Source organism: Nasonia vitripennis, chromosome 5, assembly GCF_009193385.2.
Source record: "Nasonia vitripennis strain AsymCx chromosome 5, Nvit_psr_1.1, whole genome shotgun sequence".
Classification (NCBI taxonomy): Eukaryota; Metazoa; Arthropoda; class Insecta; order Hymenoptera; family Pteromalidae; genus Nasonia; species Nasonia vitripennis.
The window spans coordinates 9,393,581-9,413,500 of record NC_045761.1 but is presented as its reverse complement, the minus strand read 5'-3'; the positions used below and the strand labels follow the sequence as shown (position 1 = coordinate 9,413,500).

Below are 19,920 nucleotides of genomic sequence, written 5' to 3'. Positions count from 1 at the left end.
TAAAAGTATGTAGTGTTTGTAACGAATAATGCAATGGTCAATGCGATTTATTAAAAGAAAATTATATGTATCGATCATCCATAAATGATTCATGAAAATCCATCAATAAGGTAAGAAATTTTTTATTATTCTACCACGAACTAAAGGCTGATCCCTGTGCTGTGAATAAATAGCATAGGTATCAAGAGGTACTTTTCTTCGCATGTATGTTCTTTGCGATACTGATCTCTAAATGTATTTTATCAAATACATCATCTTTTTGCACTTTTCAAAAGTACGCGCCAAGCGCTTCGATTCGATATATCAAACTCGTAATTTTATATATATAGGCGCGTGCGGCGCGGCGCGCTCAAAGTTCACATTTCTCACAGCCGGTTCTCCTCTCCGCGGCCTCCGCGTGAATTCCGCCTCAATACCCTCGCCCTGGGTTTTCGTTTCTCCCCCACGTTTGTCCGGAGGTAGGTATAGTGTATGCTACGTACTCTCGTGTATATCCATATATATAAATATATAGAGCTCGCGATCGTGTGCGCCTCGAGAATCACCGTGTGCGGGAGCGGGACGAGAGCTGTGAAAGACTGCGCGCGCGCGCGCGCTCTGGGGGTGATTGTGCCGTTTTCAAACATGAAGAGGTTACGCGGCTGAGTCGAGTAGCTCGACGTGCATCGAGCAGAAAGAGGGAAACTCGCGCTTCCCGAAAATCGCGAAAAACGCGCGGCAAGTAGAGCCGCGGACCCGACCAATTAAGTAGGCCCAACAGAGGAACGGATACGCCAATCATAGCAACAGAAACAGGATAATTTAGTCGCCGGGACGAGCGAGAGGGAGAGAGTGTGTGAGAGGAGCTGTTCTAGACGGCCCTGAAAATCAGCGGCAGAGCAGCTCGCGACACGGGCTGTGGAATATGTGGGAACCGGGTGCCGGCAGCAACGGCAGCACTACAAACACCAACCGGGGTATAATACTGCTGCTCAGCGTCTGCGTGATCCTCATTATTCTCTACAAGGCCTGGGGACCGTTGCTCCTTATCACCTTCGCCCTGGTGCTTGTCGTGCACACGTGCTACTCGCTGCTCGTTAACGACAGCCTACTCGCGCCGAACAGCTTGCTGTTGCTCAACTACGCCAGCCAGCTGGGACTGGAACTGCTGCAAACTATCAAACTCTTGGCTGCTCTAGGATTTAACCACTCTGTCCAGTTGTTCCAGTCGCTGAAGCAGTGGTATCGTCAGAGACAGGCCAGTAGAACCAGCGCTGCTGGTCTCACCGTCGAGGAAGACATGAACAGAAGGCCCAGGAACGTCTACAGGCTTAGCACGGGGGTTAGTATTGATTCGTTGTGTATTTTGCACTTCTATTACTCGTGTTTTATCATCAGGTGCTTGTGCTGTTGAATGAACCATTGTCATGTTAAATGCGAGTGCACTATGAACAAATGTCTTTTGATGTAGATTCGATTCAAATTAAATTCGATATCATTAGTTTGTGGAAACTTGTTCCTTGAACTTGTAGGTTATAAAAAACAAACTTATTGTACTTGAAATGTAACAATTTGGTTCTTCATTTAAAATGCAGGGCTCAGAACTACCAGAGGGAATCAGTCCCATCAACAATGATCCTTATCACTCCTTTGCTTTAAATGGAGCCAGTACTTCAACACCGTTGGCTAGAGGAGTAAACTTGCGAAAGGGTATTCAACAGAATGGGGAAATCGGATTATTTACACCCATAGTTAATTCTCCAGCTAAAAAACTGGCACAGTTACAGTTACGAAGCGAAAATAAGCAGCCTGTATTACCTCTTCCTCGTCCAGATGAAACTCATTATAGTCCAAAAGGTTCACCTTGGGGAAACAATATTAGTCCCAAAATGAAAGACAGAACTACCGTCAAGACTGTGCAAACTGTTGCTGGACCACTTTTGACTTCAAGTAGATACAACATTGATCCAAAGTTAGTGCATTCTTTTCTATACATTTGAGTGTATATATTGACTTGTTACATTTTTGGCTAATGTTTAACTTTTATTTCAGAACATACACAGACATAAATTCTCCTGGTTTAACATCCCGCTTAAATAAATACGCAGCTGAAGCCAATAGCAGATTAACTCATCAACCTCAATACGGCACTGGTCAATTTCCAAAAGTAAACTTGAACGCTACTTCAGTACCCTTGTTGAGTCCTAAAGTTGCGAGAGCAAGAATTCCAGTCACGGTTAGAGTTGCACCTCCTGAAGTGGTGAACTATTCACCAACAGATGCACAATCTCAGCAAGAAAGACATAAAATGTATTCTGGATCAGAAGCCAAAGAATCACAATCATGTCCAAATGTTGCACAGGTTCTGAAGAAAATATCGTTAAAACGTCATGCATCTAGAGAGGATATAATGTTCGATTTAGCTAAGAAACAGCGTGCAGAAAGAATTTATGTGGACCAATTAGAAAATCTTGAAGAAATGATGCAGAAAAGAGCGAGAGACGATTCGATGACGTCCGACGATGACCTATCTCCACAATCAAAAAATCAAAGGCCTCTGAAAAGATCAAAAGCTTCCTCTTGTCATGATATTTTAAATTCTCTTAGTTCGAGTATAAATGTTTTTACAGGTGTAAAAAGGAAAGCTAGTGAGTTTTGTTTTTCTTAAAACTACGTTTATATTCATTTTTTCGCATAGTAATGGCTATGATTAATTTTTCAGTGGATACTTCGCGATGCAATACTCCAGATATAGAGAAGCACTTCAAACCATCATCTAGATCTCCCAACAGAAGTTCATCTCTAACTTTACATTCGTCTGGAGACTCTTCTGTCACTAAGGAACAATTAAACGTAAAAGTTCCAGTTATAAATGCATCTGGAGAGCCTCACCAAATGAAAGTGCCAGAAAAATCACCAGAGACTTCAAAAACAGATAGTCGTTCATCTGAAAGTCAAAAATCGTTTTCCCCTAAGGTTTCAGATTTGCCAACACCTAAGTTACACAGAGAATTATCTGCTCCGTCAAAACCTACGAATTTAACAGAAAAATTATTTATGAAACCTGAACCTCAGAATACCGAGAAACTGAAAAATCTTATTGAAGAACAAGGCAACGTTGAAGTTAAATTTACAACAGATGATAAAGATGAAATTAAAAAACAAGATATTGTCAATATGAGGCAAAACAGTATGCGTTTGAGACTTCAAAGTATGTTCGATGCTATATCTGGAAAATGTAAGTATATTATTTATTATTTGTTTGATTCATTTGTTCCTTTTTTAAACAGTTTTAAATTTTATTTTACCTATATTACAGCTGCCAGTAAAATCGATCCCGATGTTGTAATACAAGCAGAAGAAGTTAGACCTTCCGTTTCTACCAACTACACCTCTTTGAACTCACAGACAACAACAACCACGGTTAACACGTCACCGATCACGACAACCATAGTGCCGATCTTAAAGGATTGTAATGAGCAGAAGTCACCTAATGCAAAACACGTGACTTTCAATTTACCAAGTGCAAGCTCGTCCTTTAGCAGCACTGCAAGCACGCTTTCGAACAAAGAAGCAACGAAGACAATCTCTAAGCCTGTGTCAGAATCTCAACCTCTTGGAGGCGGAATCTCAACTGGCTTTGGAGGCTTTAGCACAGCTTCAAGTACCATCAGCAGCTCGGCTCCTTCGTTTAATTTTGGCACTTCTTCTCTTGCTACTTCGACGACGTCTGCCAGTTCCCTGAAGCCAGCTTCGACAGGTGGATTTTCGTTCACATCTTCTACTCTTTCTAGTTCCGCTGCTACTGCACCAACATCGAAATTATCAAGTCCCGAAACTAAAACTACTGCGACAACAGCGAGCACCAACATCAGCTCTTCTCTGTTTGCTCCCAAATCTACAGCAGAAAATCTAAATACCACTACAGTTATCAGCTCTTCGGGATTCTCTTTTGGAAACACGGCAAATTCTACGACAGCCACAACGATGCCTTCTGCTCCAACTATTTCATTTGGCTCAATGGCCAACACTGCTTCGAAAAGCACGGAATCAAATACAAACAGCAGCACGCTCCCAACTTTTGGAAACCCATTGGCCAAGAGTCCTGCGAGCATTTCTATCACTCGTAAGTGCATACTTTGTTTTCCTTACTATTAGACAAATCTTATAGGTTCGACTAAAATTGTGTTTTTATTTCAACTCTGCAGAACCAACGAGCACTATGCCCAGTTTTACTGCGCAAAAGAAAGAAGTCACAGGCGGGTTTTCTTTTGGAGCTCAATCCTCTAGCCTAGGCTTGGGTAGCACTGCCACTAGTACTACCTCTGCTACAAGTCAGCCTGCCTCTCTGTTTGGCATGCCAGCGGCTTCCACTCCAATGTTCTCTTTAGGCAGCAACGCTACAACTACAGCATCAAGTTCTGCGAGTTTACCGGGTGCAAGCACAGCAGCTACGACTACACCTGCGCCCTCCATCTTCGGCATTGGATCGGGTGCCACTGCCAAGCCAACTACGTGCTTCTCCTTCAAGCCGATCCAGAGCACACCGACTTCCGCAAGTACTACGCCGTCAAGTAGTGGTTTTGGCGCTCCTACGCTGAATACCGCCAGCTCGATTGGAGCCACTGCTACCTTTGCAGCGCCTGCAGCTTCTAACACTATGGGTAGTCCTGCTGTTAGCGGTAAGTTTATTCTTTAGATTTTAGAAGTATTTACTTTAGTTACAAACGTTTGGGCTTTTTTTTAAATTATGTATTTTTTATGCAGGTTTTCAAAATAATACGCATATATGTATGTAAATTGAACAATTTCTTCTTCTAAGTTAGTTTCATTTGCAACATTTCTGCATTTCATTCGCTCATAATCTTTAGTCGTCATTAAATTAATTATTTCATAGTCATTTAAAACAAAATATCGCTACCTAACATTCATTAAAAAAATTGCCAGTTTCACTGCAGTATATGAAAGAATAAATGTTACTATCCTGTCATACAGCGTCCAACTCGGGTTTCGCCAGCTCTACACCATCTCTCTTCGGTGCTCCGACGAACTCGCCTAGTCTGTTTAGCGGTGCCGCATCGACTTCGACCCCATCTACCTCAATGTTCAAACCACCAGCTACAACAACAACTTCGGCAACCCCGACCAACTCGATTTTCGGCACCCCCTCGGGAGCCATGTCGAGCTTTGGTGCTCAGCCGACCGCCACCACCGCGAATTCGACGCCGACTCTCTTCGGCGCTGGTAACGCAACACCAAGTCTTTTTGGTAACGCGGCTGCTAACCCAGCTACTACGACGAGTTCTACTCCGACTATGTCGGCTTTCGGTGGTACCGGCCCTCAACAGCAACAGACACCTCAGGGAGGTGGCATTTTCTCGGGAGTGAACATGAGTGCAGCAACTGGCACGAATTCCATCTTCGGCTCCGCGAATGCCACGCCAACCGGAGGTCTATTTAGCGGCGGTACTAATACCAGCTCGGCCAGTACCAATCTGGTGAGTCATTTGAATTTAAGTATTATGAGGAAACTAAGGTTTGAGTCATATCTATTTTTGCATCAGTTGTAACGGTACTTCTTGCTATTTAGTCTTCTATATATAAAACTATAAGGAAAATAAATACTTCTTTACTTTAATTTGTATTTCTATTACTTTTTAAATTTTTCATACAAGAACGTTTTGTGCATTGATTTTTTGATATTTTTAAAACAGACAACAGCAGCAAGTCCAGCCGAGAGCACGAGTATTTTTGGTCAATCGAAGCCGGCTGCATCGCTTTCTTTTGGTGGAACGAATCCAACCTTCGGTACAACTCAAGCCACGTCGAGTTTCTCGGCGCCTAATTCGAGTGGTACATCAACTTTCCAACTTGGTGGTACGACAGCTCCGTCTTCAACTAGCGGCGGCTTGCCCAGTTTCAGCATTATCAAGCCATCGCCGCAGTTCGGTGCAACCTCAAATGCTCCAGCGACCAGCGGTAGTTCTATCTTCGGTTCGTCGTCAACTAACACCGGTTTTGGGTCGACCGCTGCTCCACCGGCTTTCGGTTCTACAACCCCTGCTAGCGGAGCTCAAACTTCAGCCTTCGGCATGCAAAACAGCACGAGTGCAGCCGCACCAGCTTTTGGTGCTCCAGCAGCAACAAGTTCCAGTTTTGGCGGAGGTGCAACCACAACGTCGCCATTCGGCGCCCCAACGACCACCAACTCGACAACGCTCTTCGGGAATGCAGCTCCAGCAGCTAGTTCGTCGAGTCAGTATATTTAAAATAATTTCTAAAGAAAGAGAAATAATTGTTTTACATATTTATACAATGTGCTTTTTCTTTCTAGGTTCCTTTTCATTTGGCGGCGGAAGTCAGCAAACTCAACAGCCTGCACAACAGCCGACTGCATCGTTTTCATTTGGCGGTGCGACAAATACTAATGCGGCTAGCTCTGGAGGTCTTTTCCAATTTGGCGGCGCGTCTACTGCACCTAAACCAGGTTTGTTATCCGATATAATAAGCTTTGTTGATATGACGACAACAAAATATGAAAATGTTAATGCTTGCAGCTGGTTTCAACTTCAATGCACCTACCGCAGCGCCCACCATTAATTTCACCGGCAGCACTACTCAAGGAGCAGCTCCAGCCTTCAATGCGCCTCCTGCTAATATGTTTAGCATAGGTTCTGGTTCAACGACGCCTCGAACGCGACCTAGCCGGGCAAGGCGGCAGAGATGATGGAGAATGTAAGGATACATCCCATCACAGTGCCGTCTACGAACGGGCTCAGAATTAAGTAATTATTCTAGATAAAATTTGAGCATGCAAGTCTTGCTCCTTCTTTGGTCATGAGGAGTCTTTTATGAAATAAGGACTTATTATTCAAGAAGAAGAACAGCAGCTGGTACGAAGCAAAGCGGAGGAAACCGTAACGATCGAATATCGCTGAGATTCTACGCCATTTTTATACGAAAAAAGGGGGTCGAACCACAGATAAACATAAAACTGACTCGATCCGTAGATTCGGACGTATTATGTAAATGGAAATGCGCACACTGCCCTCGTAACCTTTTTTTACTGATATAGTTAATTAAATAATTTCGAGATGTACCGTCAGAGATAGTGCAACTCGTACATAGAATCGTGGAATAGCCCCCTTTTTACAATAATTATATTATGTGGTAATGGATGAGCCACTATTTATACTTTGTGTTCCTTTGCGTGATTGACGCAGACAAGTCTGTACAAAATAAAATGAAAAGAATCACGAATTCGTTGCCGATTCCAGTTTCCTTGGCGCTTCGGTACACGATTGAGCTCGAAAATATGTACATAAGAAAATAATGCGTGTAATAAGTAAGATGCGTATATAAATAGATAAATTTACATATAATCATCCGAAAGTCAACTGAATGAATGATTCTTCCTGTATAAAAGTGACTCGAAAAAGGTTTTGTAAAAATGAACTTGAAAATTGTTTTATATCGATTATTGTCTTTAAATCCAAATCAAGCTAAAAGCTTTAAAACTCAAGGACTTCGAGGATTGTCCTTGATTTGTTGGATATTATATTTTGACTAGTTTAATATTTATATTGTTAATAGAGTGAAAAAATGTACCTAGGAGGAATGATTCGTCGGCTTTAATGCAATTTTGATTTTCGTGGAATGACAAAGTGTAAAACTTGATGGTTGAACTTTGATAAATTACCTCTAACTTGTATGGAATTTAAAAGGCCTCAAAGTACTGGCTATGGTGCATTTCAGAGGGTAACAATTAGGCTGTATGAGAGGAATAAGTATAGTGACGTTGGATGCAAAGTTTAATGCAAAATTCAGTACTAGAACTGATAGTGTTAAGGATTTAAAACAACTTATAAGCACTTCAAGGAGCTTAAGGTTTTTTAATGATTTTGTAGTAAGGCGAAGCATAGTAATATATTCTCAATATTACAAGCCACGGTACTTTACAATATTATCACAAGAATAAATAATTATATTCTCTTATTGTCTACTACAAAATTTGTTTTTCATATTTTCTATTTTCCTAAAAATGTTCGACACTGTCTCTCAAAAGACTATTTATTTTACTTGTTATTAATAATTATCAACTTGCAGACCAATAGATTTTTCTATAAAATTTTATTTTTTATTTTAATACTTTTTTAAGTATCAGAAAAGGTATAAACTTAAATTTGTGGATGAAGCACGGTGTGTAATAAAATTTGTTGATTTTGTGTTTATTGTGTTTATCGGGAATTGAAGTAAAAAATTATTGAATCATATAGTTTAATGGAAAAGGTCAATCAATTACATACCTTTTGATAAGAAAATTGTAAACATGAATTACTTGAGCTGTGTAAATAAAGAGCAAGTATAATGCTCATATTTTCATTTAATAAAACTTTATTTACCAAAATTCTGAGTCTTACGGCTATGTATTCCCCTTGTCAGTACATTTAAGAATTTGTCTACTTTCCTATAAATTCTAAATACGTTCTAAATTTTATTTCGTGACGCGAACAACTTTTAAATGTTCAGTTGTCTTAAATTAATTGTTTTGTAACCACTACAGAAATTGTATAGTTTTCGACAAATAAAAACACGTCGATATCGCGATATCCAATGATTTTATTTATTATTAATGTAGGTACATTATATGAGTACGTAGTTTTAATATAAGTACATTCTTCGAAAGGATTGTAAGCAGTTACTAGGAAAATGTTGTAAATTTTGAGTTTTGAGATTCGTATATGCTGGTTGCAAACACAAACAATGAAGTATTCAGTATTATTGCTGGTATGCTCATTTGACGAGATCTCTTATCAGATAATATCCACGTCTGTAATAAACAATATAAGTTTGTTGCGCTTATATAAATTAACCATTTTTATAGAGCTATTTACGGTTCACTGAACTCTCACAAATAATTTCCAATATTTTATGAGCTACGTGATTTATAGCCTACTAACTAATGTGTTTGATTCTCAAAATGTATTCGCATACTTAAATAATTCTCGTTTTCACACGCAACTATATATACTCGCTATAATGAACGAAAAGCCTAAAACAATGTTAGCAACATCTCTTTCTTTATATACTCGAGATGATTTCTTATAAGCGTTCAGTATTGTTAGAGAAAAAAAGTAGGTATACATCGTCTCTGTGTGATGAGAGTGCAAGTACACGCGTTGCAAGGTTCATTCATTCCGATTTGTGGCTGAAAAAGGACCGAAATATTTTGGAGACGATATCGTGGGTAGAAGGGCTCTAGAAGAAAGCCGATTGGACGATTCAGAGTCCCACCCGAAGCGCAGACGAATGGCTGCATTGGTTACATGTAAAAATTGTTTCGACGTGCCAAACCGAAAAGTAGCGAAAGTTTCGCGAAAATCTTTCACCGAAAGCAATCAACCATTTAATAAGTAACGCGGACGCAGTACTTATATGCATTCAAACCACGTGCGGAAACACCCGCTCTCAACGATCAAGCGTCACGAAACCCGGTCGCGAAACCATCGTTCAGTATAACTCGCCGCGCACAGCGAGCTACAGTGCGGGTGACCACAGGACTCGCTTTTTCGGAGCCGCCGCGTGCGTTTGCTGCCGATGGCCGATGTATTGTGTATACATGTATGCCTATACACCATTACACCAAGAAGCACACACACGCCATATTGCCAAACGAAGACGGAGCCAGCTCCGAAAGCGCAAGTCGGAGCTAGAGGGAAACAAACTGTAGCCAGAGAAGGGGAGGGGGTAGAGAGCTGGAGTAGCTACTGGCTATAGCCGCGCGCAGCAGCGGCGCGCATCTCGCTCCGCCGGCAGCGCTCTTTCTCGCCGCCTCGTCAGAAGGGAACCAACAGTGCAAGCGTAAGGACGGGAGAACATCTAGGTTCGGCAGCGGCGTGTCCAACACCTTACACACACCACCATCACCACCATCTCTCCATCGAGATATCATCAACAACAACAACAACAACAACAACAACAACAATAAAAAACGACAACGTCGTGAACATCAAGTTTAAAAGACATTAACATCGACAACAACCGAAACATGGCTGATGCAGAGAAGCAGCCCGAGCAACAACAGCAGCAGCCTGCCGCGGCGGCAGCGGGCGGAGCGGCCAGCGCGCCAGCGGCCCCGGCCGGAGCCACGGCTACCCAGCAACAGCAGGGCCAGCAACAAGCCCAGCAACAGGGTCAGCAACAGCAGCAGGCCAAGGCTGCCCAGCAGCAGAAGACCATCATCGGTGAGTTGTTCCGTTCTCCGCGTTAATTTTTTTCATTTCCTTCCCCGCATCAAGCGCGTCACCCATGCGCGCCCGCAAGAACCACGCCGTAATGGCGCATCGCGCGCGCGCGCGCTCACGGAGGGACGCGTCCGCCGCCGGTCCGAGAGCTTCGCTCTGCATAGGTAGATGAATCGAGGCGGCTATTACCTAAGAGCCATGTGGCTCTCGCCATTTCGTCGCGCTCGCGGCCCCGCGGAGACAGGAAATGGCTTTTGCTCGCTCGCCTGCTTGCTCCCTCTCTCTCGAAATTTCCGAGCGCGTGCCTGTCTCTCGTTCTCCCTGCGCGCATATAGGTATACCTCTACGTGCACACGAGAACGCGCTCGCAAGAGAATAGCAGCAGTGCGGCGCGCACGTGTTTTTCGCTTCGGTTGCCATTGCGACGCTCCTCTCGGAGCTCGTGCGCGCGGCGCAGCTCCTCGGACAGACCCGGGCACCCGTGTAACCGATTTAAATCGCTCCTCAGCGTGCCTCCTTGCGGGCCGCCGCCGCCGCCGCCGCGTGTTTTTCTATTCCCGTCGCGCGCCCTCCTCCGATTACGTAAGACGCTGCTGTATGTATTTTCGACGCCGCAGTCCACTCTCTTCTTGCTCCGTTCTTGTTCCCCGTCTCTCTTTCTGCGTCTCTTATTCGTTCCACGAGCATAACGGCGGTGTCGTTAAACTCCGTCTCTGTGACTGTCTCCGCGAGGCGCGCGCTGTTGTGCTGTGACCTATGCGCCGAGAAAACCAAGGGCCAGAGAGGTCGCATCACGCGCTAATCCCGACGCGATGTAAACACGACCCTTCTCGGGAATTCGAGGATTCCGCGAAGTTCTGTGCGCCTCGTCTTTCGCAAATTGACACACACTGCCGAGTACACTCGCAGGTGTACAGGTAAACATTGGAATTTAAAGTGGGCTTCGACTCGGAGCGGAATAAACTTAGGGAAATCGATTTGCGCGTCCTGAGAAGGCTTACGGTACTTGATATTTACGATTTTCTCTCTGCGGTTTTTCTGGTTACATGGAGAAATTGCGAATAATCGCGTAGAGGACCGAGTGGGCGTGACGTAAACAAGGAGACAACGAGTTGTCGAATGATGGGCTGGGTACGTGAACTTGGAAAATATCCCTATTGTTTACTCCGAATAAATAAATTAGAACGACCCAACAAATAAAAATGGCACTCTTTTTTACTCCTTCGGGCATGTCTGCCGGGTTTAATTATAGCACGAATAATTTTCAGCCAGGAAATTGGTATTCCTCGATATTAATTTAACGACGAGGGTATATATTTATGCACTTGTACGCGGTTGACTGTAATCGTAGCGGTTAATTTTAAACCACAATTACAACGTTTATCCGCGGCACATCCGTTTCGCGGACTATTATAAAACATTTACATAAGAATAAACAATTGTTCGATAATTTTGAACAAGCAAGAAATTTATTCATATATCCCCGAGCGATGTTATTACGCAACGATTCGATATTGCGAACGTAATTAAGTATTATATCAGTTATCATGTACACGCTTCCAATAATTAAATAAAAATTCTTTTTTTACTTTCAGCTAATAAAGTTACCGGGACTGTAAAATGGTTCAACGTAAAGAGTGGCTACGGGTTTATCAACAGGTCAGTATTTGTTTTTGTTTTATTAAATGCTCGCTCAGTGAATTTGAGTTATGCAGCTTCTCACAACTCAATCTCGTCCTCTGCAGACTTGATCTGTTATGCTCGCTCTTCGATAAGAAAAGTTTCGCTGATATTCGAATTTATATTAGAAAAAAACTCACGTCGATTGCATTACGACACGTGCGAGTATGTTTTCCAGCGGATTCGTTTACTGAAAATTCGCGATCGTTTAGCATTTCGACATTTTTGTTTGTAGAGCTGAGATTGTTTGAGAAACGAGCCACGATGCGGATGTCGGTAAAATATCACGATTATTGAAAAATATCCTGGTAAATAAAATGATTTTTTTTCTCAGATAAAACGGAGCACTGCAAAATTATACCAACTGTGTATTAAGTTAATGAATTTCATTCAGCATCTCTTCCGAAATTCAAGGCGCAAATTAGCCGGTTAAACGCAAGAGCAGCCGTGAGAATTTGCCAAAGCTTGTAAAATCTTTCCTCGCGCAGTGTCATGGCTAAATTTACCTGTCTATTTTAGCGAAGCCGTAAACAATTTTACAAAAGAATAATAACTCGAGAGAGAGAGAGAGAGAGAGAGAGAGAGAGAGAGAGAGAGAGCGTGTATGCTATCGCCCGAAGAAAGAGAAAAAAGCTGAGAGATCGCGAAATTGCCGTCCTGCACTCAGTAGGCTGCAATTACCTTTTGCGCCGTCTTCCACGATTCCGAGAACTCGGCAATGCAGAGCACGGCTCGCGTAATTCCACATGACGTCGTCCTGTCACGAAAAATTTCAGCTCCATTTCGAGCAGCGCGTTGTTCCATTTTCCGCGATCGTACGTTATACAATGATGCACTCTAGTATGTTCTCGTTCGAGCCCTGATTAACTTCCAAGTTTCGCTCGTCTATAACTCATAAAAGCATTGTCTTCAATTCGCGCGCAAGTACTCACTTGTCAAGTCGAGTCTCGTTGAAAATCACGGTGCAACGGAAGAGTAAAAAAGAAGGAGATGCGGCGCGCCATGTGCGGATCTCCCCCGGGCGGCGGAAAAAGTCGAGCGGACATATTGCACGCGGAGCTCAGGAAGAGCGGAGGAAGGGGCATTCTCCGCACTACAAGTGTATACGCCTATATACCCTCCGTCTATCACAGAGACTCGGGCGCATTGTGTGCCGATGGATGTATATATATACACGCGTTGTACCTACGCGCACGAGTTGTCGGTTCGCCTATTTCTAGGTGTACGTTTCTCCCCTTGGTCCACGGCCAAAAACTCGGGCTCGCGCGTGCATGGAGTCACACGGATATATGTGTGTGTTGCGCGCGACGACGACTTTTTTTCGGTACCTAGACATACTGTTCTCTGAGCGGCGCTGAAATTAGGGACAGGGAGTGAGATGGAGCTGGCTTTAATTTTGGTCTGGATTTTCGCCGATATCTCTTTAAAGTCGTGAATGAAAGATTACAGGCGAACGGGATGCTTTAAGCATTTATTCGATTTTGGAGTCGTATAGGAGTCCGTAGATTATACCTACTCAAAAATATATGCAACACTATTACGTATTACGTCACGCGTTAACATTCGAATACGACGATCGAATGACTTATAATGTCGGCTGACCTCTCGGCACTCGCAGTGATGCACCGAAAAACCGGGGACTTATCGAGCGGAGAAAAGCCTTCGACACACTTCTGCACCGCACAAACCAATTGCTATTTCCCTCGTCGTCTAAGCGTCACACCTCTGCCCCCTTTCGCATAATCTCTGCACAACAACAACGCGAAAAGTCGCGATCAATCGGGCGTAAATAATTGAACCATCGATGCATTTATAAATAAAAGCGGCGACGTACGGACGCCTCGAAGGAGGCCAGCGAGATTCCCGCCCTCGTGCTGCAGTGGAAAAAAGCGTGTTCAACTCTTGCTTGCGTATAGAGTCGGGGTAGGCGAAACCAGGAATGTAAAAAAAAGGTCAACGCTGTATAAGTAATAATCTACCGTCCGTGGTCTGCGCTCGCGCGCGCGGGGAAGCCTTAGAGGTTAGGTTTGCTCGAAGGCGTGCTCACACCCGCGCACGTGCGTCTCTGTGTGTGGCCTGTGCCATGTCTGTATATACCGTAACAGCTCGAGGAAAGCGAACATAGCTGACCTCCCTCAATTCCTTTTCGCCCCCACTTTTCGACGTTTGCTAGGCTATGATCGAAGCTTCGAAGGCGAAGTAATCCTAGAAAAAAGGGCCCCGATCCTGGTTGTAAATCGCATGTGTATCGCCTCAGCCCGGACCTTTCACACTTAAAAAAATAACTTATCCAAAATTTTGTAAATTTAATTGTTCATAGTAAATGCAAATAATAGTTTAACTTCTGTAGTATTAAAAAATTGAAAGTCAAGAAAATTTGAACGGACAAAATCGGATTAAAATAGTTTTACATCATGTAATAAATATAAGGTATAATTGATATTCAATATTATAGGAGAAAAATAAGTGCAAAATACATGCCTTAATTTTTATTTGAAGTAAATTTAAATAATGTTCTTGCAAATTAAAAATAATTGTTACAAAATTTTAATCATGCTTTTGACGCTTCAACTAATTTTTACTTGTTCATAAATTTAGGAAAATAAGTCTATATTTTTTGATAATGATAAAGTGTTACATAATGAATATTAAAAATAATTAATGAAACTATGATGTAGAGCAACTTTGATCCGATTTTTTCCATTCAAAATTTGTTGACATTCATTTTTTAGCAATATATAACTTCCGTTATTAATTTTATTCATTGTGCATTTTATTGAATTTATCAAATTTTAGATATATGAATTTTTTTCTAGTGTGAAAAGCCCGGGCCGAGACGCTACACGTCATAATTTTCGGCCATAAGTCGACACCTTTTTTTCTAGTAGGACTACTTTGAGTCCGCCAAACTTTGAGTGGTGGGGGTCGAAAAGGAACTGAGAGAGGGAAAGGCTTTCTCTCTCGCACTTACATCTTCCTATTAGAAAAAAAAGTGCCCTATGTTCGCTTTCCTGGCGCTGTTACGGTATAGATCCAAATGCAGGAAGAGAAGCCAAAGTAGCTTGTATATACTTACTAGCCATATCTGACAGAATTGAGAACATCGATGGTGGTGATTATTAGCGCCGGCCGAAACTGTAATTTATAACTTGAATCTCTACTTTAGAGACATTTTGGAGCTACTCCGATTTTTCTGAGACTTGTAATTCGCGAGAATCAATGCTGCAATTGTCATCTCACAATGGGCGATAACAAACTAACTCGACGTTTTCTTCTTGTTTTTTCAGAAATGACACCAAAGAAGACGTCTTTGTGCATCAAGTGAGTATACCAAAATCTTTTGAAATTCAACAAACGTCCTCTATGAAAGAAGGCAGACACTTAAACTTTATTTCCCCAACAGTCTGCCATCACTAAGAACAACCCGAAGAAAGCAGTGCGCAGCGTCGGCGATGGGGAGGTCGTCGAGTTCGACGTGGTGATCGGCGAGAAGGGTAATGAAGCGGCCAATGTGACCGGGCCGGACGGCGAGGCCGTCAAGGGCTCGCCCTACGCGGCGGACAAGCGCCGTGGATATCGGCAGTACTACAACAGACGCGGTGGCAGCGGTGCCCGACCAATGCGCAGACCCCGCGAGGGCCAGGAGGGCTACGAGTCCGGTAAGAGCTAAATTTTTTCAGAGACAAAATCGTTGTAAAACGTCGATTCTTACAAACTGTGTATTCATTTTCTCTTTCTCGTACAGGCGAGGGCGGTAAGACCGGGGACGAGCAGAGCGGTGGCGAGGGTGGCGGCAGCCAGCAGCGCCGTTACAGGCCACGCCGGCAATATGACGGCTACTACAAGGGCGGCAGGCGAGGCCCGGGCGGCCAACAGCAGGGCGAGAACGGTGCTGGCAGCGGCAACGAGGGTGCCGGCCAGGGTGAGCAAGCGGCTGTTGACGGCGAGGGTGGCAACCAGCGCGGCACACAGCGAGTCCGCGGTGGACCTTCAAGGCGCTTCTTCCGACGCAACAACTTCCGCGGCGGACGTGGAGGTGGCGCAGGAGGACCGGCCAGGCGACCCCGCAGCCAAGACGGCCAGGTAACGCATCTTTCTCTTTACTGCAAGCCTCGTAAAGTCTCTTGTAAATCCGGCCTCTAGAGGCTACTCGTTGTTCTGTTTGCACTGTATTTCTTTGACTGTTCGTTAGAATTTGTTCTTAATTTAATGAAGGGTGCTCTGAGGCGACCTGTTATAACGGTGTGGAAACACCCTGTTATCATTTGTATAACATGATGTTGAATATTAGGTAGACGAGCACTAAATCTATACTTTAAAGTTTTTGAATCTTTGACTAGCATGCTCTATTTATACGAAAAACACTTTTAGTTACTGTATTTAGTTCTAGTCAAAGGTTAAAATGAATCAACGTTAGAATATTGGATACGGGATGAGTTCCAGTTAAAGGATCGCTTTTTCAAAGCTTAAATTTTATTTTATTTTTGTAGTCTTCATATTTTTCTATGGGCACATTATTAGAGGTAGTCCATGTTTGCAATATCAGTATTTTTATTTTTTGCATTTTTTTTTCTTCTTTTACTTTTGTCACGATCTACTTTACACCAGAGCAACACCTGATTTTTCGTAGTAAAGCTTGGCACACACTGCTGCACGTATCTCTTATACTCTTTTCAGTCGGAGCAAAAGTCGGATGCACCTGTACAAAAGGATGCACCTGCCACTGCCCCCGCTCCTCAGGTAAATCTTTGTTTTGCACTTTTCGCTTAATCTGTACAATTTTGCTAAACGGCAGCACGTTACATTCCTTCAGATTATTTTAGTACATAATTTTTCACTTATAATTTGATTTTATTACCATCTCAGTTTGTATCCTAGAATTTTTATAAGCTTTCATATTTAGCAATTAAGACTAATTTTATGAAAAAGTACATTGATCAATTTAATCAGGATTAATTCAGAAAACTTATTATAACTGCAAGATATTTTTTTGTCTAACTTGTAAAAATTTTTAACAGGAGAGCCAGCCAGCACAAAACAACGCATCTAACAACACCGCCGAAGGCACTGCTTAACCAACGACAGTCGTCGCCACAGTAAAATCACCATCCCTCTCTGTATAACATTTCTATCTGTTATAAAGAACGAGGCGACGGAAACAAAGTAAAAATAATTTAAACAAAAAAACAAAAAAAAATCAACCACAAAAGCTAACAGCAAGCAGCAGCAACTAAAAGCAACAGCAACATTCTATAACAATCGTTATTAAAAAATCCAAAAAAAGTGAGAAAAAAAAGATTACCAGCAAACTCTACTCCACAGTCTCCCCACGAAACTCAAAGTAAAATAACAAGCTGAAATTGCGGTACGTGAATGCCAAAATCATGGAAAAAGTGAGTGCTAGTTAGATTAAAAGCAAGTTTAAAGTTTTTGGTAATCCAGCAACGAAAAATAACGTTGTCATGGTATTAGAGCGAAAGCTAAAAGAAGCAGTTAGATCAACGTAGCAAGCCCTAAGATGAAGACACATTTATACACCTTAAACACCTTTGTCCATTACACGCGTTCTTATTTTTCAGTTTACTTTTAATGGTTGCGTCCTCGTTCATCATTGTATTTGTGTTCTCGGCTTTTACTCGAAAACGGCATATAGATTTGCGCGAACAATATTCACCATTCTAATAATGTTCACCTCCGAGAACCACGCAACTGCTGATTACTGCTGTCGACTCGAGCAAGTAGTACTGTAATTTCTGCTATTTAATGCTAAAGTCAGCTTACATTATTATTCTTATTACTATACTTCGTGGTGCGAATAAGAGAAACGAGACAATTAGCGGTGGAATAGTCGCATTAAAAAAAAAATGGAAAAAAATGTAACGGGAGGGAGGGAAGTCTTGTTACAACCTCTGATTACACTTATCTATTTGACAGCAATAAATACTTTTGGCTTTAAAAACTCTGATAGGCGCACGATGCGCTGTCAGACCTAATTTTTTAATGTAAAAGCCAAAGGCGAGCGAGACAGAGACTGCGTACCGAATTTTGTCATACGTCAATGCAAGGGAAAGACTTCAAAAAAGGTTTCACAATTGAATCGGACGATCAATCACCTTTATGTTCTCGTTATTTTTATATCGTTTCCTATGTTCGCCAATTTTGTCCATCCGAAATGTGGATTCCAATGGTCTTAAACGATCCTTTTGTTTATTTTTTCTTTTTTTTGTTTTAATTCTTACTTATATTGTTTGATATTTGTACTTGTCGCGTGACTATATTTGATACGATGTATCGCTTATTCGAAATTCGTTAGAAAGTCAATAACGAAAAGAAATCATGGAATTTGAAAAATTTTTAATTATTGTAACGAATTCGGACGAGTTATCGAAACGATGCTAGTATCATTGTTATAAACGACGAAGAACAATAAAGGATGACTGTAGAGATGTTCGCTCTCGATCGCTGACGCAATGGCGTTCCCTTATTTTCGCGGTACCCCTGGCGGGTCGTAATATACCATTCGGCGTTTCTCGATTTTAGAAACGAAATTGTAATTTTCATGACTTGTTGGACTTGTGCGTATTTGACAAAAATAGATAAATAATGGACAAGTTCGACGAGCGAAAAATTTTCTCACATATGTAATAACATTAAACGGTATACGTAAAAGCGCAATTTTGCATTTTGATAAAAACTTAATGCATTCGAATTGTCAACGTGCCGTTTATCTTCTTCAGAAAGTTTACTCGTGCGCATTTTTCCGTATAAAAAAAATTGAATAATGATTGACAATGCCACGCGCCATTTTGTCAAAGAAAAGAAATGTGAAAAATGAAATAATTTGTACAAAAAATGCATGGTCTTTTTTACAAAAAGAAAAGAAAATCCTATAGTTTGTAGCATCGTCCACGAAATAATAAAGTGTACAATTTTCTTTCTAAAAAAAACTAATCAGATTCGTAATTAGTGTATTTTTTTATTGCAAGTCTCAGTCTCTTTTTTGTGTTATTTCCATTCGTATTGTCTCGTTATCAAAATAAGGAATGAGAAATGAATTCTCATTCTGGCACGTTCACCACCACTAATATCTTTTTCTCTTTAAGATTAAAAAACAATCGTATACCATTACAGCTCGCGTCCCTATTTACGAGTAAGTATATTTGTTCTTCCTTGTTTTTCGTTGATAAACAACGTGTCCTATTAATCAAGATTTTGAGAGCCGACTAAAAAACCTCATCAAAATCCTTTGTGATTTGTGTGCATAATATTTTTATTTGCGTGTCAAAAATAAATTAAAAACAACGATATTCCAGCAGAATATTAAAGAAGAAAAATCTAGGAATTGCTTTGACGGATTATCTAGAGAATAAATAATCCAACTTGGTCGCGTTCTTGGAATCTTAATGTATAATAACTTTGCCGACGTGTTAAATTTAACAGTTATAATATAAAAGTTGATAACGGCTTTCTCGTTTGCCATTATGTATTGGTGAACTGTACATTGAAACATTGGAAGTGTATGTAAAAAAGAGATAAAGAAAGCGCGACTAAGACAAAGATCTCCACAAAGCAACTCGAAGGTTACTCAAGATACCACAGGCGAAGAGCGAGTGTATAATCCAACTAAGGAATAAAGGAAAAGAGAGAAAGAAAGCGGAAAGTCGTGGCTGACTGTGAAAAATATAATAATAATTAAAAAAAAACGTACGATGCATGTGTTAAGTGAAATTTCAAAGTCAAGCATAGTTACTAACAAACACTTAGAACAAAAAAGCATATTGAATAAAGTTATAGAACAAAATAACGGGATAAAGCTCAAGGGGGAGAGACTGGTTAAGATCGATAGGAGACATGCAAAAACTTCGATCTGTCCTGTCTCCTTTATAACAATGAAAAAGTATATCTTACAAAAAAAACGGTTTTTCAAAATGATAGGTCAAGTTTTTAAAATAGATCAACAAAACATGTGGTTTGCCAAACGAAACTGATGTAATAACGGGAATAATGAAAAAATTAT

The 19,920-nt window shown here is 41.6% G+C and overlaps 2 protein-coding genes across 4 annotated transcripts; both read left to right on the top strand.

Moving 5' to 3' along the window:
- The first annotated feature begins 356 nt into the window (after positions 1–356).
- On the top strand, positions 357–8,386 carry LOC100678368 (nuclear pore complex protein DDB_G0274915). Of its 2 annotated transcripts, XM_031931651.2 has the most exons (11): positions 357–1,321; positions 1,575–1,951; positions 2,032–2,627; positions 2,702–3,217; positions 3,299–4,105; positions 4,188–4,661; positions 4,747–4,770; positions 4,975–5,477; positions 5,694–6,234; positions 6,314–6,466; positions 6,537–8,386. In XM_031931651.2, the coding sequence occupies exons 1-11, from the start codon at positions 905–907 to the stop codon at positions 6,704–6,706; spliced, it is 4,578 nt and encodes a 1,525-aa protein (XP_031787511.1). In that variant the 5' UTR covers positions 357–904; the 3' UTR covers positions 6,707–8,386. The 2 variants fall into 2 exon arrangements, with proteins under 2 accessions (XP_031787511.1, XP_031787512.1); XM_031931652.2 differs by lacking the exon at positions 4,747–4,770.
- A 1,110-nt stretch (positions 8,387–9,496) lies between these two features.
- On the top strand, positions 9,497–18,866 carry LOC100124010 (Y-box-binding protein 1). Of its 2 annotated transcripts, XM_031931661.2 has the most exons (7): positions 9,497–10,223; positions 11,819–11,882; positions 15,191–15,224; positions 15,307–15,562; positions 15,649–15,986; positions 16,581–16,643; positions 16,922–18,866. In XM_031931661.2, the coding sequence occupies exons 1-7, from the start codon at positions 10,028–10,030 to the stop codon at positions 16,976–16,978; spliced, it is 1,008 nt and encodes a 335-aa protein (XP_031787521.1). In that variant the 5' UTR covers positions 9,497–10,027; the 3' UTR covers positions 16,979–18,866. The 2 variants fall into 2 exon arrangements, with proteins under 2 accessions (XP_031787521.1, XP_031787522.1); XM_031931662.2 differs by lacking the exon at positions 16,581–16,643 and having other exon boundaries at positions 9,770–10,223.
- The last annotated feature ends 1,054 nt before the right edge of the window (positions 18,867–19,920 follow it).